This window comes from Dipodomys spectabilis, unplaced genomic scaffold, assembly GCF_019054845.1.
Source record: "Dipodomys spectabilis isolate Male_0828 unplaced genomic scaffold, ASM1905484v1 ptg000179l, whole genome shotgun sequence".
NCBI classification, from domain to species: domain Eukaryota; kingdom Metazoa; phylum Chordata; class Mammalia; order Rodentia; family Heteromyidae; genus Dipodomys; species Dipodomys spectabilis.
The window spans coordinates 3825879-3843035 of NW_024870856.1; the positions used below are offsets into that span (position 1 = coordinate 3825879).

Here is a 17157-nt window from a genome sequence, read left to right on the forward strand (position 1 = left end):
GCTTTGTGATGTTCTACTAAATACACAATCGTCATCTGTAGAAATTTAGAAGCACCCATGAAAATTAAAATTGCTATAATTTTTAATCTTATTTATCTTTACCATACTGCACATCAAATAGAACTGCATGAGCAAGTTTTTGTGCCCACTGTGTCTAAAGCTCAGCAATGTATACTGAGATGGGAGAAGCTCTTTTAACTTGCATAATTTTAGTTTTGATTTATCTGTCCGTCTATGCCTCCATTAACAGAAAGACTAGGTGGCCCAAGGCAAGTGTCACCAAAGTCTACGGGAATACTCAGTAGAGAGCAGTTCTTTTCAGGCTGGGAGATCAGGAAGTCCACTTCTCAATAGCACTAGCAGAGACCATCCACATGCATGTTAGGGGTGTGGCAAGCCTCGTTACCTTCCAGCATGCTGAGGTGCATGGCATCATTGGCTCGTTTTGGCACACTGAGCATCACCTCCAGGCCATCTTTAATCTCCCCCTTTCCTTCTTCACAGCATGTGAGCAGCTCCTGTAGAAAAAACAATGAACCTGGGGAGAACTGTAAAATGTCCTTCCAACATGATCTTTGCAGAAATGAAGGAGTCTATGAAAACCCATGGTTTTCAAGATAAAATTCATTAATAATGAATTGCTGGCTTCAGTTTGTTTTTCTCAAATGAGGAAATCAGAGTAAACTAGATGATGTCATCACTCAAGGTGAAATTAGGATACCTGTCAACCTCTAAGCCTCAAAAAGGGCAAGGTATTAGTATTGCAACATATAACTGGTTACAGCTGATGGCTACTCTAGAGTCCAACTGCCATGTTGAGCATGTATCAATGAATGATTCTGAACTCTAGAATCACTGAAGCAATGCCTATCTACTCTGGACCAGCCATACTGTGTAGCAGAACGGTAACAAGCATGAACACTATGGACAAACACCTTTCCTTGGCATATAGGATATTTAGGAAAGTTCTAATGGGTGATATCTCTGGAGTATCTATACATGTAGTTCTATGTTTCAAGCCTATCAAGAAGAACATGCATTATTAAGTAAACGATAGCAAGAATAGTTCACATACTGGTAGACTTGGAGATGTTTCTTACCCGGATATCAATTACTGACTATGATTAGTCAGTAACAGTAACAACAGTCTTTTGAGTCCTAACAATTAATAGAAGGGAAATAGGATGCTGTGGCCATCTCTGACCTCAGCATGGATAGTTTAGACTAACTCAAGTTATCCAATAAGCACCTTTACTTATAACTAGATGATTATTCTGAGCAACTGGGAAAAAACAGCTTTGAAACTCAACTGGCTGAGACTATCTGCACAGGTAGAATACTTTCCTTATGGGGGAGTTTGATGACTGTTCCCCTTAATAAACATCTGGGAAAAATGAATAAAAGTTTAGAAACTGAAGCATGAGCTAGTAGAGCCACATACTAAAACAAAATCCTTAAATTTAGGGGACAATAAAACACTTTTTTAGAAGTTTAGAAAGCACAGGAAAAATTTGAATGTAATCATACTGGGATCCTGACTTACATTCATAACAACATGTTCTCTGGTGATAATAGTATCATTGAATAAAACATGAATATAAAAGTACAAAAGAGGGACTGGGAAAGAAGTGCAGTGTAGGGCACTTGCCCACAATGTATGAGGCTCTGGATTTGATCCCTAGCACTACGGGAAAATTCAAGAAAATACAAAAGCATTTTCCTAATAGAAAAGCTCCACAATAGTATTGCATGAAAGAGTGTGGCCACTTCCTTCTAGGTTTTTCTTATTAAAATAAGGGTAAGGCTCTTATTATATAAGGGGTCTTATTGCAGTATAAAATTCATTCAGGACAATTCAGGATAGCATCAGAAAAATAGCAGGATCATAAAGTACTGTCACTGAAGTTAATGTTTTTTTGTATTTTAACGTTTATTAAAATTCACCAGTCAAAGAACTATTATGGTACATTACCAGGCAGAAACTGTAAGTGACTTTTATGTAGTCAGGAAAATATGTATTGATAATATGTAATACTTTTGTGACAAGTTTTCTTAACCTCTGTATTGTTGAAGCTAATTCTTACTGGGTTTTTACAAGTGTGATTTTAGTTATAATCATTCACAATCAAGGAAAAACAGAGGTCAACTTGACTTATATTCTTTAAAGCATGGTGTGACAAATTGCAGAGGGAAGTGTATGAGGCAGGTAACTGGGTTAATGGGAAACTGTTCAAAGCTGAGCCTGGATGGTAAGTATCAATGGTGATTCTGGACACCTTCCTGATGCTCCCTGGCTGGTCTCTATGTTATAGATGAGCATTGGTGTATGTTACTATATGCGAAGTGCAGAGCACAGTACCTGGTTTATAGTCAGTATGTTACAGCTGGGGACTAGGGCTACTACAGGATCAAAACCTGACAATTGCACACTAGTATTTCTTTTTAACTTACAGAGAAGGACTACTCAGTGCACTTCAGGTGTACAATCAAGCAATGTTCAATAAGAAATTAGGCAGAGTAAGAAATGGTTGTAAATGAAACAAACTAAATTGCAAAGTGCTAGTTCCAAAAATTCAGGGTGGTAAGACTTAGAAAAAATCCCCATCAAAACAGTAATATACAATTCATGGAATTTTGCAGGCTGAAGATTCTTCATACGTACTTTTAAAAGGAGCTGATATTTTGTTATTCGCTGGACTGGTTTAATAAGGTAGGAGGAGATAGAATTGGCTAATCCATGCCGTTGCTGTATCTCCTGTATTTAACAAATTAAATACAAACTTTATTAGAGTGTCATATCATTTAACTGAATGGCTGTTAATTCCACACTGATTTTCCAAAGAACTGACAATTGCTTAAATCTGCAGAAACAATAAAGTTTTCTTGTCTTAAAAGACTATTAGAATATTAACAGAAATTTCTCTGCTTCTAAAACTTTAGTCAGGAAAAGGGAAGAATAGTATGAAGGTAAAGGAGGATCTACATTATTGGTCCATGGTCCACGTAACATGTCATTTATACACGAGGTGGGATTCCTTCAAAAGTAGTGAAGCCTGCCTGTATTATTCTTTATGCTGAGAATCAATAACAGAACACAGATTTAAGAGGATCACCCAATGGGTCTTCAGTAATGCTGGTTGCCAGAGAAAAGCAACTGAAGGAGAATAGAAAAATGTTAGACCAGAAAGATTATTTTTAAAATAAAATATCAAGTATTGAAGGTATATGACTTGTGACATGTCAAGACTAATATGACTAAAGACATGTTCCAGGACAAAGGTTTTAAGAATGTCTTTTTTTTTTTTTTGTCAGTCGTGGGGCTTGAACTCTGGGCCTGGGCACTGTCCCTGTGCTCTTCAGCTCAAGGCGAGTGCTCTACCTCTTGAGCCACAGCGCCACTTCCTTAAGAATGTCTTTGATTCTAAACATTAAATGTACCACAAACACGTTGCTAAGGCTTTAAATAATTCGAAGTCTGAATATAACAATGGTGGGGGATTTCATCCACTGATAAAGGGCAAGTAAAATATTAAAAAAAAATTGGTTGGGAGTGAGCGTCACATTTACAAGAATGATAATTAAAATGGGTAGGTCTCATATTTTTTTTCCTTTTTTAAAATACAATTTTATTATTATTAAGGTGCTGTATAGAGGGTTTCCATTTCATAAGTCAGGTATTGAGTGCATTTTATTTGTGTGTGTGTGTGTGTGTGTTTGTGTGTGTGTATGCCAGTCTTGAACTCAGGGCCCAGGCTCTGTCCCTGAGCTTCTTTGGCCTAAGAATAGCACTCTACCATTTGAATCACAACACCACTTCCAGCCTTTTCTAAGTAGTTTATTGTAGTTAAGAGTCTCATGGACTTTCCTGTCTGGGCTGGCTTTGAACTACAATCCTTAGATCTCAGCCTCCTGAGTAGCTAAGATTACAGGTGTGAGCCACCAGCACCTGGCTTTATATTTCAATTTTGAACAATGTCACCCCTTCCTCCACTTTCCCCTAGTTTCCCCTTCCCATTCCTGCCCACAAGTTGTAGAGTTCATTTTCCACATAGTGTATATTGAATATGATGACTGTATTTATTTGTTTGCCCTTCCTCCCTCGCTTTATGCACCTTTTCCCCCAACACTCAAAGGACAAAAAACAAAAACAAAACAAAAAAAAAACAAAAAACCAAAAAACAACCAAAGCAAAACCAAACACCACCATCATGACTACCATTACCACCACCAAAACTAATGTTTCCATTTCCTGGAATTTATTTTGATAAATAGTATTTTAAATATTCAGAAGAGCTAAGCCTTTGAGGTCTTCATCTAAGCGTATTCTTCTAGAGTCTGACTGTGTATGAATGGCTAGACCCCATCTTAAAGGTAGGAAATGAAGTACATTCAATTTTCTATACTTCCTAAGACCAGTTATTACACCAGGCCATGACAAGTGTAAGACAAAAGTAAGTCCAATATTCCCATGGCCATGTGCACCAATATATACATAATTCATGTATCTTATAATCAATCAAAATGTACTTGGCATATTATTTATTAAGTCTGGAAACTTTTGTATATTATGACAAAAAACTTAATCCCCTTTTACAGGTAATTCTCCTAAAAAAGAATCTTTAAAAACCCAGAACATAATTAAAAAACCTTTTAACTGATCCTAGTAGTTACAGGGAAAAAATTTTAGTGGTGAATAATCTTGGGAGAATCATAACATGTCAAATTAAAATAGGAAAGCGAAATGATTAAAAAGAATAAAATTTGGAGTTGGGAAGGTGGCTCAGTGGCAGAGTGATTGCCTCACATGCATAAGACCCTGGGTTCGATTTCTCAACACTACATAAACAGAAAAAGCTGGAAATGGCACTGTGGCTTAAGTGGTAGAGCACTAGCCTTGAGCTGAAGAGCTAAGGGACGCTCAGGCCCAGAATTCAAGCCCCACAACCAACCAAAAAAAAGAAAAAAGAATAAAATTTACTTTTCTTTATAGAGGAAAAATGGCAGTTTAATACCGTATACCTTCTATGCATGCTATATGAAACAATTCATCACAACACATAAGGTATGACAGACATACATACAAACATATATAGAAAACCTGAATTCCACTACTTCAGTAAGAGCTCTTAAAAGTGAAGAAGACCTAAGAATATCCCAACATATGCACTATTCACAATAGCCAAGTTATGGAATTAGCCCAAAGTTCATACAATGGTGAGTGGATTAATAAAGTATCTTACATATACACAATAAAATTTTACCTATCCATTAAAAAGAATATTACATCATTTGCAAAGTCAACAAATCATGTTAAGTGAAGTAAGCCAGGCTCAGTAGACAAAAGGCACATGTTTCTCTCTGAAATTGAGATCTAAAATACAACTGTATATGTATAACATACAGGGCACAATGCATTTACACACAAACAACCTTACTAAAGGAAAGTACACTTAGGGGAAATTCAAAGGCATTATTCTCTGAACAATTAATGTGCTCTTTGTAAAAATGAATACCAGGGACTGGAAAAATGTCTTGGGGGGGTGGGCAAAGAGGGGGAGAGGGCACAAAAATGGGGGGAGGAGTGGTGAGCAAATGCAGTCATTGTATTCAATGTATGTTATATAATTAATGAATTATGTAACTTGAGGGTACGGACATGAGGGAGAAAATGGGGGAGAATGAAGGAAGGGGAGACACTGACCAAGAGGCATTGTTCTTGTAAGCTGACTTATGAAATTACAACCCCTTTACACAAATACATAATAACAATAATAATATAAAAATATCCCAAAATAAGCATAAAATATAAAAATGAAAATAAAATTTATGAGTAATGTTTCATTTATGTATACTAAAGACAATCTGAAAATTTTCACAGCTTCTTTAGAAATCTATTACTTACATCAAAGTAAGATCCTGCATGTTCCAGTATTAGCTGAGTAGAATCAGGCTTATTTTTGCAATATGTGACATACATCTGAAACTTGTCTGCCTATAGCAAAAACAAAACACAAACAAACAACCTTTTAGAATACCTAATTCAAACTGCAAGTCACAGTATGAAAATCTTTTGTATAGAAAATAAACTATGTGAATTAAGGAATGTAAGCCTCAAATGTACTTTAAGAAATAAAGCTATTGAACTAAGAGGCACACTCTGCTACACTCCCTTACACATCCAGAGGGCCCTCTCCCATGGCAAGTCAGCTGGGCACCTGTCCTGCCCCTGCCCACAGGGGTTTGCATAAATCTTGGCTATAGGCTTTCAAGATCTTTGCTTGCCTATCTCCCTTATTATCTATGGATGAACTAAAGCAGCAGCAGAGCACACTAAATGGTCTTCTATTTCAAATCATCACCACTATCCCTAAAAACTCATTCGAGGGCCAGCCATGGTGACTTTTGCCTGTAATCCTGACTAACTGGTAGACAGAGTCAAGAGGGTTGAACATGCTAAAAGAAAAGGGACTAGCAGTATAGATCAAGTATAGAGCACTGCAGAGCAAGTGTGTGTAGCACTAAGATAAATCACAAGTATCTCCAGGAGATAAAATAAAATAAAACAAAAACTCATTTCCTAGTATCAGCTAGTAGGTGAATAATGTAAAGTGTACTTGTGTATGTGTAGAGACATCAGCAGAAGATAGCACTTAAAGAAATGAGCAGCATCCTTTCTAACTTCCGTCACTGTCACCACATAACTGAGAAAGAACAAGCAGCTGAAACCTCATTACCCAGGTAACAAAGCAATGTCCAACATCCTCTGGCAGCTGTTCATATTTCTCTAGTTCCTTTAGAAAGATGCTGTTGAAAATAAAAAATTATCATATTAAGAAGGTATTTTAAAAACATTATACTAGTGAAACTTATCAAAAATGTAAAAACCCTGTTATGTATAGATTTTTAGAATTATCAAAAATTTTAGAACAGCAAGAAATCCAGTCATTTGTCACAATATAGATAGTTGTGGGGGACATTATGTCAGGAAAAACAGGCAAGGCACAGACAAGCTAATCTCACAGAAGGTGAGAATACTCTGATGGTCACTGGAGGCTGGGAGTGTACAGGGGATTGAGGTGGGGAGAGAGGTCAACAGGAACAATGCTACGGTCTCATAGGAAGAGTAGGTTCTGGTGTTCTATGGCATGACAGGATAACAACAATTCATTGTTATCTCAAATAGAAGAAAGGAATTTAAATGCATTCACCATAAAGAAAGAGTAAAAGTTGAAGACAGACATGATAAACACTGAGTTGACCACTACCGGATATACATATGAAAGAAAATGTCATGTTGAGCTCACAAATGTGTGACTATTGTGTCAAAGAAAATTTTTAACTTTAAAAGTTAATGAAATAATGCACTGCCTATGGTGGTGGAAAGTGTTAGTGATTTTAGTTAGCAGACTGATCTTTCCTCAGCTTCCCCTTCCCTCTTATAATAAAAGCAGCAGTATAATAAAACCAACAGCCTGCATGTAGGCAACTGGGGAGCTCTCTTATCCTATACCTCTACTCAGTGACTTGAGAGAAGTTAGCATTCCTGCATATACTTTCAGTTTTCCCTTATGATTCCTTATGATGCAGGAAGTACTTACAAAGCTTCATTCAAGTTTCAACAAAAATCACTGAAAACTTAGTTCTCGTGATGAAATTTCAGCAGACTGTCAAGATTTCAAGATTAATCACTCTCCAAAGTTAATGTCACTCACTTATTATGAAATTCATAGATTTCCTGCATGTTTCCGAAGATAATGAGCTCTTTGTTTACAATGCCAGGTGGGATCTCCTCCACTCCACTCGTCATTTCCCACAGGTAGGTCTGGCCAGGAAGGAAACAACAGGGATTAAACAAAACTCAACACCCAATTTTCAAGAGACAGCTATTTTAACACTTGTAAATATACACTCAGTATTAATGCATAAATAAATGTAATTTAAAAAATGAAATCTTTCCTAAAACACAAAGAATTATTTTTTAAAAATCTTCAGTTGCTATTAATTCCTGAGAAGACTTTTTATTCTTTTTACTCTAAACTTATTACCAACTACAAATCTGGGGATTAAGCTATGTCATAAACATTTAGGACACTACTGAGTTCAGTGGCATCATAATTAGCAGGCATACTTCTCTGAAGCTGCTGTAACATTCTGTACAGAGAGAATGTCAGCCTGCCATCATGTGATGCCCAGCATGAGAAGTTACTGCTGTGTCATCTCTGTGATTAGCTACAAGCACTCCTAGAATGTCACAGAAGAGAAGAAAAGAACTCTAAACCGTGCCCATAATAAGAACCACCAATAGGTAGCAATAAAACAGCAACATTAAATTCAATCTAAATAAGTACAAAGAGGACCTACTTACATCCATACACTCTCGGAGGTCTCTTACATAAGCCTTTTCAGTTTGAATTAGCTCAGCCATTATGAACCTTAAACAAAGTAAGACAACAAATAAGTTAGTTCAGTCTAGGATGCATGCTTCATTCTCTAGGTCCTTTTATGGAAATTTATGAAATAAGAGGGAGAGTACTAAAGTTCTAGGACTAAAGTAATGGTTTTATAAAAGTAAACCAAGGATAAACAGAAGAATAGTGCCCACTAACCAAATCAAAGGAAAAGAGTTTTCTGAAAATATCTTATCAACATAGCCACAGGTCAGGGTTTCTTAACTTTGCTGACTTTGGATAGGATAACTCTATGGCATGGCTGTAGGCTGCTTAATAGCTCTCTGGTCTCCACCCACTGGATAGCATCTGCATGCCTTCAATGAGTGACAACCAAAAGCTCTTCTCTTCTCATACTGCCAAACATCTCAGGGAACAAAAGGGCCTCAGGGTGGCAACCACTGAGTAGAACAATCTTTTGCTCTATATACACTATAGTTAATTAGCTGGTAACTTATAAAACCTACATTTGTGTTATTAGTTTCTTCTACCAACGTGAAATAATCTGTCAACTTCAAAGGAAAGAGAGGCACAGAGAAACAAATTAAGACACTCTCCAGGTAATAAGGGGACAGTGTGTACTGTGAAATCTAAGTACTCTTAAGGCAAGTTTCAGAGCCACTCAACTGTTAAGCATACACAGAAGACTGTTTGTGCTAATACATTTCCTTTACTTTTTCAATCAATGCTGGCAAACTCTTAAAGACTGCTTACTCTTTCCTGCGGGCAGACTTCCGTTTTTCTTCGTTGAGTTCATGAGCAGCATCACGAAGCTTCACTTCTGACCCAGGGATACTGGCTGGGATGATATCCAGCTGAAGACTTTTACTCTGGAATGAGTCAATGAAGTCAATTAATTAAATCAGCAGATGTGACAGTAGGGAGAAGACCAGGATTTGATGAGTACGTATGAAGTAATTCACCGATTTGTTGGAATCTGAAGAAATCCCGAGAGCTTTTTCCAAAGAGGTCCGGTACTTCTCCATCCGCAGAGAGAAATCTCTGTATCTTTTATCCACTGCAGTGACACATTTTTTAATCTCTGCTGCATGGGCATGCCCCTTTTCACAAAAGCCATCAGCCAACTGTATCAATAGCTTCACTCTCTCTTTGGTTTGCTGCAAAAAACAACAGGAAAGTATTGTGAAGCAAATGAACCCAACTGTCAGAAACCAGAAAACAGTGGCAGTGGAGACCTGACTGAAATGAGGCTAACAGAAAAGATCGTTGTGGCCTCAAATCCACTCAGCTTACCCTTGAGTCTAGACTCACCATCTTTCTTCAGCTCTTTCACAATGCATGGCTTCTGCCAGTACTGGGGCTGGGTACTATCTCTTACTTCAGCTACAACTCCACTTCCATCTTTTCTTTCCTCCCATTTTTTTTTTTTTTTTTTTTGGTAAGTAATTGGAGATAAGAGTCTCATGGACCTTCCTGTCAAGGCTGGCTTGGAACTGTGATCCTCAGGTCTCAGTCTCTTGAGTAGCTAGAACCCTTCCTTGTCATGAAAAAACAAATTATATCTTCCAACACAAGTAGGTGCTTTCTGATTCTGAGAAAAGCAGCTGGAAACTAATGAAAACAAATTGCTAGGGAAAAAAAGTGAGGAAAGTGTGCTCTTTAACAAACCTCACACATACACAGTGAGACTAAAGGATGATAATCTTAGCAGAACACAAGATGCAATGCCTATGTGCATCTGATCACATTAAATATTTATTGAAGTGAACTCCAGGAAACAGAAACAAGGTTTTCCCTTTGCTGCTGCCTTTGTTTTCTTTTCTTTTTGTCTTATCCATCTTTTGGGGGGGGCACAGAAATGGAGGGATAGCCGGGCGCCGGTGGCTCACACCTATAATCCTAGCTACTTAGGAGGCTGGGACCTGAGGATCACGGTTCAAAGCCAGCCTGGGCAGGAAAGTCTGTGAAACTCTTATCTCCAGTAAACCAACAGAAAACCGGGAGTGGTGCTGTGGTTCAAGTGGTAGAGTGCTATCCTCGAGCTGAAGAACTGAGGGACAGCACCCAGGCCCAGAGTTCAAGCCCCATGGTCTACCCAAAAAAAATAAAAATGGGAGGACAAAGTGTGGACAAATGCAGCAGTGGGACTCATTAGACACTGTGTTGAAAATGAACTATATACTTATGGCTGATGATAGGAGGAAAAAACTGGGATAAAGTAAGGGATGGGGTGACATTATCCAAAAAGAAATGTACTCTTTCCCTGACTTACGTAACTGTAACTCCTTTGTGCATCACAATATACTATATATAATATGTAATATTTATATCATATATAAATTATAATAACAATAAAAATTAAATAAAAAACCCAAACTTTCCAGTTCTTCCTGACATAAGTAGTCCAAGAGATCTGACAAATGAAAGAGTTATTTATATTTGGGGAGAGAAAGATCAGATATCACATACAATTTTATATTTCTTATAAAATACAAGAATAAAAATATACCTATTGTGACCTCAATTTCCAATAACCACATCCTCACTGTAAGGGAAAGAAACATTTAGGAATAATGGGGGAAGTAAGTCTTTCATATATGTTCCACTAGTGAGTGAAGCTGTCCTGATAACATCAGACAGCACTTTAGCACCATGTTCTATGTATAGGGCCTTCAGAGTTGTACAGTGAATTGACTACTGAGCCTTCCTATGGCCTCCAGAATGCAATGGAACAAATCTTAAATCTAGCTCTGGGTGCTACACTAGGCATTTTTTTGGGGGGGGGGGGTGTCAGTCTTGGGGCTTGAACTTTGGGCCTGGGTGCTGTCCCGCAGCTCTTCAGCTCAAGGCTAGCACTCTACCCACTTGAGCCACAGTACCACTTCTGGTTTTCTGGTGGTTAACTGGAGATAAGAGTCTCACGGACTGTCCTGCATGGGTTGGCTTTGAACTGTGATCCTCAGACCTCAGCCTCCTGAGTGGCTAGGATTACAGGCGTGAGCCACCGGTGGCTGGCAAACATTAGGCATTTCTTAATGACTTATAATCAAAGGATACAAAGAAACCAATATAAATCTTACACTACACATATAACTAAGCTTTTATTCATATAAATACTAACAAAATAAAAATTGTAGTACTGGTAAATGCCATGTATCTAATAGAAGGAAAAGCTAGGCTCCTCATCTGCAGAGCAGGACAAATCAGCTGCCTGTGTACTTCTGGGAGTAGCCACTGTTCCTGGCTTCCCTGAGCCTTACTCTCCCCAGTTCTTTGGGTAGCCTTGCCCAAGGTCAGGCTTTTTATTGCACAAGTTTCTCTGTAGCCCTACCAGATTATAATTCTCCATAACAGGGAAAAGGGATTTCCAGAGCCTAGTAGGCTCAGGGCTATGGGGTAATACAGTCTAGGAAATAGGGAGCAGAGTAGTGAAGAACAATGGGTGTCAGAAATGGTCACAGAAAGCAAAATGCACAGAAAAAAAAACACAAGACAAAGTGCTAATATCTCTTAATGATTTAAAAATTCCTGTTTAGTATGTTTTCAAAGCCAGGCAAAGGGCTATACAAAGTAATAACTGTTGCTACTTTATAAGAACACTCTTTTTATACCACAGTATTTTATCCAGTCTGATCATTTATTTTTCCACACTTAGAAATAATTTTTAGATTCTTATAAAAACTCAAATCAAGACTAGAGTCATTTCTAAAAATATTTCAAAGAATATTCATTTATAAATTCTGAAAAACAGAAACACCACAGGCTGAGCTTAAAATCATTCTGAGCTTAAAACAAAAAAAAAAAAGCAATCCATCTCTGCAGGTGTGTACTTTGGGGAGCTATTTAAGCTGATGTGTGTAATCTTACGTATAAAATTTTTTTATTGTGAAAATACTGTACAGAGGGGTTACAGTTACATGAGCAAGGTAATGAGTGCATTTCTTATCAAGCATTGTTATGTATTCACATATACTGTACACCTACATCAGGTATAATTGCATTTAATATTTAATTCTATTTTTATTTTCAACAGAAAATAGACAATGTCTCCAGGATCACAAATCCAAGATCACAAATCTAGCCAGAGAGACACTGACACAAACTGCCAGTCATAAAACAGACACAACCTCATGAGTGATGGAAGTGAAGGGATGTTATTTCACGTGACATTTCCATCAACTGAAGACAAATAAGAGCAACATAGAATACATAAAAGTTAAGATGTCATCATCAAAGAATGTTTCACAAAACACAAGCCGAGAAAGTAACTTGGAAAAAGGGGAATAGAGATGGCAGAGAGAGAGAAAGAAGAGAAAAAAAATATAATATAAAAGATGAAGGTAAAAAGAGGAGATAGGCGTGTTCACAGGAATCAGAAGGACAAAAGGACACAAATGAAGGGGCGGTGACAAAGATAAGTAAAGGGTCGGGGTAAGGAGGAAGAAGCAACACTTTATTCACACTAACAACCCACCTTGCCCATCCTGTTTCTCTGATTTCACAGTGTATTCTCAAAGATGTTTTTGAGAAATACCTCACCTACCTGAAGTGCCTTGTTCTAGATTGTTTTGGAAAAATCTAGGTAGACTCCAGGCCACTGCACAAAGTCCACTCCAGGAGCAATTTACCTTCGCAGTTATCTGAAACTCCTCGTGTTCTTTCAACAGCTCCTGGGTGTGCTGTATGCTGGAGCCTGTCGAGGTGTGTGTGGAAAGGTAGAACTCCCCATTGTCGTGGATCCACTCCAAAGCCTAGCAAGGGAAGGGATGGAAACATGTTTAAGAGGAAATGAAACTTACCGAGTACCTTGTATACACACACAAGCTATCCCTTTGGAGAGACATGGTTTTTGACTGGTAGAGAACCAAAATTCCAAAGGTGAAAAAATTGTGCACTGGGGAAAGAATAATCCTGTCACTTTGTGTTGCAACAATAAACAGTTTCTTATAACCATGAACTATTCTAAGGGCAGATTAATAAATAGTACAGTGAAAGAAACTACAACCAAGATGCCTTTTCAAGAATACAGCGAAGGTGAGTAATGAGTGGTCTGTGAACCGTACAATGATAAATATCCAGTGTTTGGGGCATTTTCATAGCAAAAATGAAAGTAAATTGTAACTCACTGGGAACATTAGCTTCCAGATTGGGCATTTTACTTCTGTCATGCTTGACTGTGGCTATCCTATCTCTAAATCAGTATTAATACTGATATGAACAAAGGCTATTTCTGCCAATTTCTCCATGCAGCAGCAAATTTCCCCCAAGCACATACTGTGGAGTCGATGCCAAGAGGCTTTTGGGAATAGAAGCCTTGATTCTAACCCTGTAGATCAAAAAGGAAGACAAAGAAGAAGGAAATTCTCAGAAGGCAGCTGCAATGGCAAAGACAGTTAAAAGACCATATCAGAAGGAAGTTGAGGAGACAGTCTAGGCGAGGACCTGAGGCTGAGGAGTAACAGAGAGATTAGTACATGTCATGGCTGTGAGAAAGCAGGAGAGGCTGGAAGTGAGCTGTGGAGGGCGGCACAGGCTATGAGGTCACAGGCAGAACATAGATTTCTTTAGAAAAGCAAAGGCAGCTACTATGTAGAAAAGAAATTGGAGTAGAGTTTAGTGGAAGGAGCATAGGTCCAGATTAGAAGACAATGGAGAGGAGGAAGGTAGAGATGAGATACTTCTGAAGTTGGCATCCCTCAGACCCAAAGAAGTAAAAGTGGGAGGATAAGGAAAAAGCAAGAATAAGAACAACACACCTGGTCCCTCTTACACGAGTACCATGAGCAGGGGCCTGAGGCTTCTGGTGTTCTGCTTGTGTTCAAGTCAAAGTGGAGAGATGTCAAGGAGGTACCTGGGACTGACAACCCTGAAGACCAGAATGAAGGCCAGGGCTGAGAGATACCCCAAGGAGAGAGATAAAAAGACTGGAAAGAGAAACAAAAACAGCACAAAACAAAACTGAGCCCAGAGAAAGGCAGCATTCAGAGTAGAGATAAGAGGAGGACATGGAAGGAGGGGCCTGAGATGCTCAAGAGGAAGAACAAGTCCAGAGGCAGTGCCGGATGTGTGTGGGGACAAGTCACTCTCAATACTTCCATCAGAGACAGAACTATAAAATTCGTAAGGGATCTCAAGGCTGCCATCAGTAAGCAGAAGTTACTGGAGTGTAGTGATTGTGGTATGGAGCACAACTTGGGAGGGCTGCAGGATGAATGGGTCATCATCAGTAACACTATAAGCTTCTCTTCTATGCCAAGACAATTAGCATTTTGCTTCTCCTCAGTTAAGTAATACCTTGTCTTTCAACAGTTAATAAAGATATATGTGAAAAAATATAGAACAATTTTTAGTTAGGAACCAAAGCAGTCCTCTAATATTTCTGAAGTATGTTTGAACAATCTTTAAATTACAAGTTCAGAAAATGTAATCCAACATTTACAAAACACACCCCTCTCACCTCACTGTCGATATGTAAGCACTGCACCTGGTAAAGTCACAGTCAAGATAAGAGAAAGGTCACCAGAGCTCTAGACCCACAACCAATAAACACTAGTCTTTCAAACTCAGGGCAAAGAAGCAGTGTTGGGCAAGTCCCCTCTGCCCCAATGCCCTGTAAGACTAATGCATCAAACGGAGATGAATCTGTTTCCTAAGTATAAAAACCATGATGAGAAAAATCTTATCTGGATGGGGTGCCTCCTTTAAGGCAGGCTCAGAGTGTCAAATGTGGATTTAGAAGACAGTTCAAGACAAGTGAGCCTCCAGCTAGGGCCTTGTCTCCCATAGCTGTTGGAGAAGTACGCCTTCTCTTCTGCATTTTCCTCCCCATTCCCCACCCTCATTACAAACGAATAGTATACATACTCTTGTCCGACTATGAAGGCAAAAGGGAAGTGACAGAGTAAACAGACTTTATCCTACAACCATTTTTCATGACTAATGATCCTGACAAAAGCACTTTACCCCCAGTGACTTCAGAAGGGGATACACCTAATATACCGCTTTAATAGCTGTGTCTCAGCCATGCAAGAACCTTTGAAAGCTTTTGAATTATTAGAAATTCTTTCACAATTTGAACTTAATTTGAGGTTGATTTTATGAAAAAATAAAACTTGTCTTAAACATACAAATAAATAAATATAAAAGCAAATCTTGATTTATAAATCACAGGACAAAGGATTTTACAATATTTTTAAGTAAAAATTTTAATTATTACTTGTATTTGCCTCTCTTAAATGTGAGGTAAAGGCAGCTGAGGAAACTATACAGCACTCTTATTGAGGGTCAAAAATACCAAGTGTCATACTTTCACCACAATGTGAGATTCTTGTTTTTACAACAAGCAGTTATTTAAAAAGGCAAGATTGTTTGGACATTAGAAAGAGGTCTCTGAGATGGCTTTCATGACAAAGTCTGCCTATCTGATATGAACATGAGGGGAAGTAGAGGTGAGGGAGCTGAGCTTGCTGACCTGCTTGGCACTTCTTTCAAAAACAACGTACTGCTGGCACTGGTCTAGCCGTCTCTTCCTCATGGTCCAATAATGTAATACCCTGTTTTCCCGCTGGAAGAGTTCATTCAAGATATCTGAGAGAAAAAAGGAAAAGCTGTATGTTGGTGTTTACTATCCATTAAGACACTGAAAAAAATCTCACTTTTTTAAGACTTTTATGCAAATTCCATAGCAATGTACTATGATTGTAACAGCAATGGACATTTATGTCCAGTCTATAACACAGGTTGGCTGGATTAGGAGGATATGCTAAAGAGAAAGGGAGAGGGTGGAAAGAAAAAGCAAAATGGTAGAGGACTAGATGAAAACAAGTGTTTTTGTTTGCTGTGGTTATTTCATTTTCTGTTTCCAAAGCTTTATTTCAAAGCTTTTGATTTCAACAAAGTTTTAAGGAGTGAAAAAGGCACAAAGAAAGAAACTAAGAAGCAGAGAAACATGAAGCTGTAAGGAAAAAATTCTTAATGTAGAAAAACTAAAAATGTCATAAGCAAACCCATGCCCACCATCAAAATATGACATAAAAAGCCAGAAGAAATTACTGGGGCTGGGAGCTTATGGCTCACACCTGTAATCCTAGCTACTCAGGAAGCTGAGATCTGAAGATTGAGTTTTGAAGCAGCCAGGACAGTAAAGTCTGTGAGACTCTTATCTCTAATTAACCAGCAAAAAGGGGAAGTGGAGCTGTGGCTCAAGTGATATATGCTAGCCTTGAATGAAAAAGCTAAGGGACAGTGCGTAGGCTCTGAGTTCAAGCCCCAGTATGGGCACAAACAAACAAAAAGCCCCAGTATGGCACACACACACACACACACACACACACACACACACGCATGCACACACGCATGCACACGCATGCACACTCACACACACATCCAAAAAACAAAAAAACAAAAACCCTAAACCTCAAACTATTAGGAACATGTAAAACACATAATGTATTTTATATGAAGTAGAAGAAAGGTTAATGATCCATTAATAAAATGAAGTATATAAAATATGAGGTCCAGTTTTATTGGGACAGGAGTTTCGCTGGAGACTGAAGCTAGGGCCTTGCACATGCTAATAAGCACAGGATCTGCTACTGAACTACAGTCACAGCCCTGAAGTACATAAGTTTGAAAACATAGTCACTACATATCCATGTTTAATCAGTCTTAAACCATGAGGGCCTCTTCTACTGGTTTTTGGCAAAGACTGATACTAACCTGTACTGGAGAGTAGGAGAGGAACAAATAA

The 17157-nt window shown here is 38.3% G+C and overlaps 1 protein-coding gene across 2 annotated transcripts in view; it reads right to left on the reverse strand.

Moving 5' to 3' along the window:
• The window catches only part of Trio (trio Rho guanine nucleotide exchange factor), a 319531-nt gene that overhangs the window by 110272 nt on the left and 192102 nt on the right, over window positions 1–17157 (reverse strand). For both annotated transcript variants that reach the window (XM_042695165.1, XM_042695166.1), the window contains exons 20-29: window positions 15880–15995; window positions 13037–13159; window positions 9371–9565; window positions 9162–9277; window positions 8366–8432; window positions 7713–7822; window positions 6735–6804; window positions 5903–5992; window positions 2663–2755; window positions 407–518 (exon numbers count right to left, since the gene is read on the reverse strand). In XM_042695165.1, the coding sequence (XP_042551099.1) occupies window positions 407–518; window positions 2663–2755; window positions 5903–5992; window positions 6735–6804; window positions 7713–7822; window positions 8366–8432; window positions 9162–9277; window positions 9371–9565; window positions 13037–13159; window positions 15880–15995 (1092 nt within the window). The remainder of the gene's footprint in view (window positions 1–406; window positions 519–2662; window positions 2756–5902; window positions 5993–6734; window positions 6805–7712; window positions 7823–8365; window positions 8433–9161; window positions 9278–9370; window positions 9566–13036; window positions 13160–15879; window positions 15996–17157) is intronic.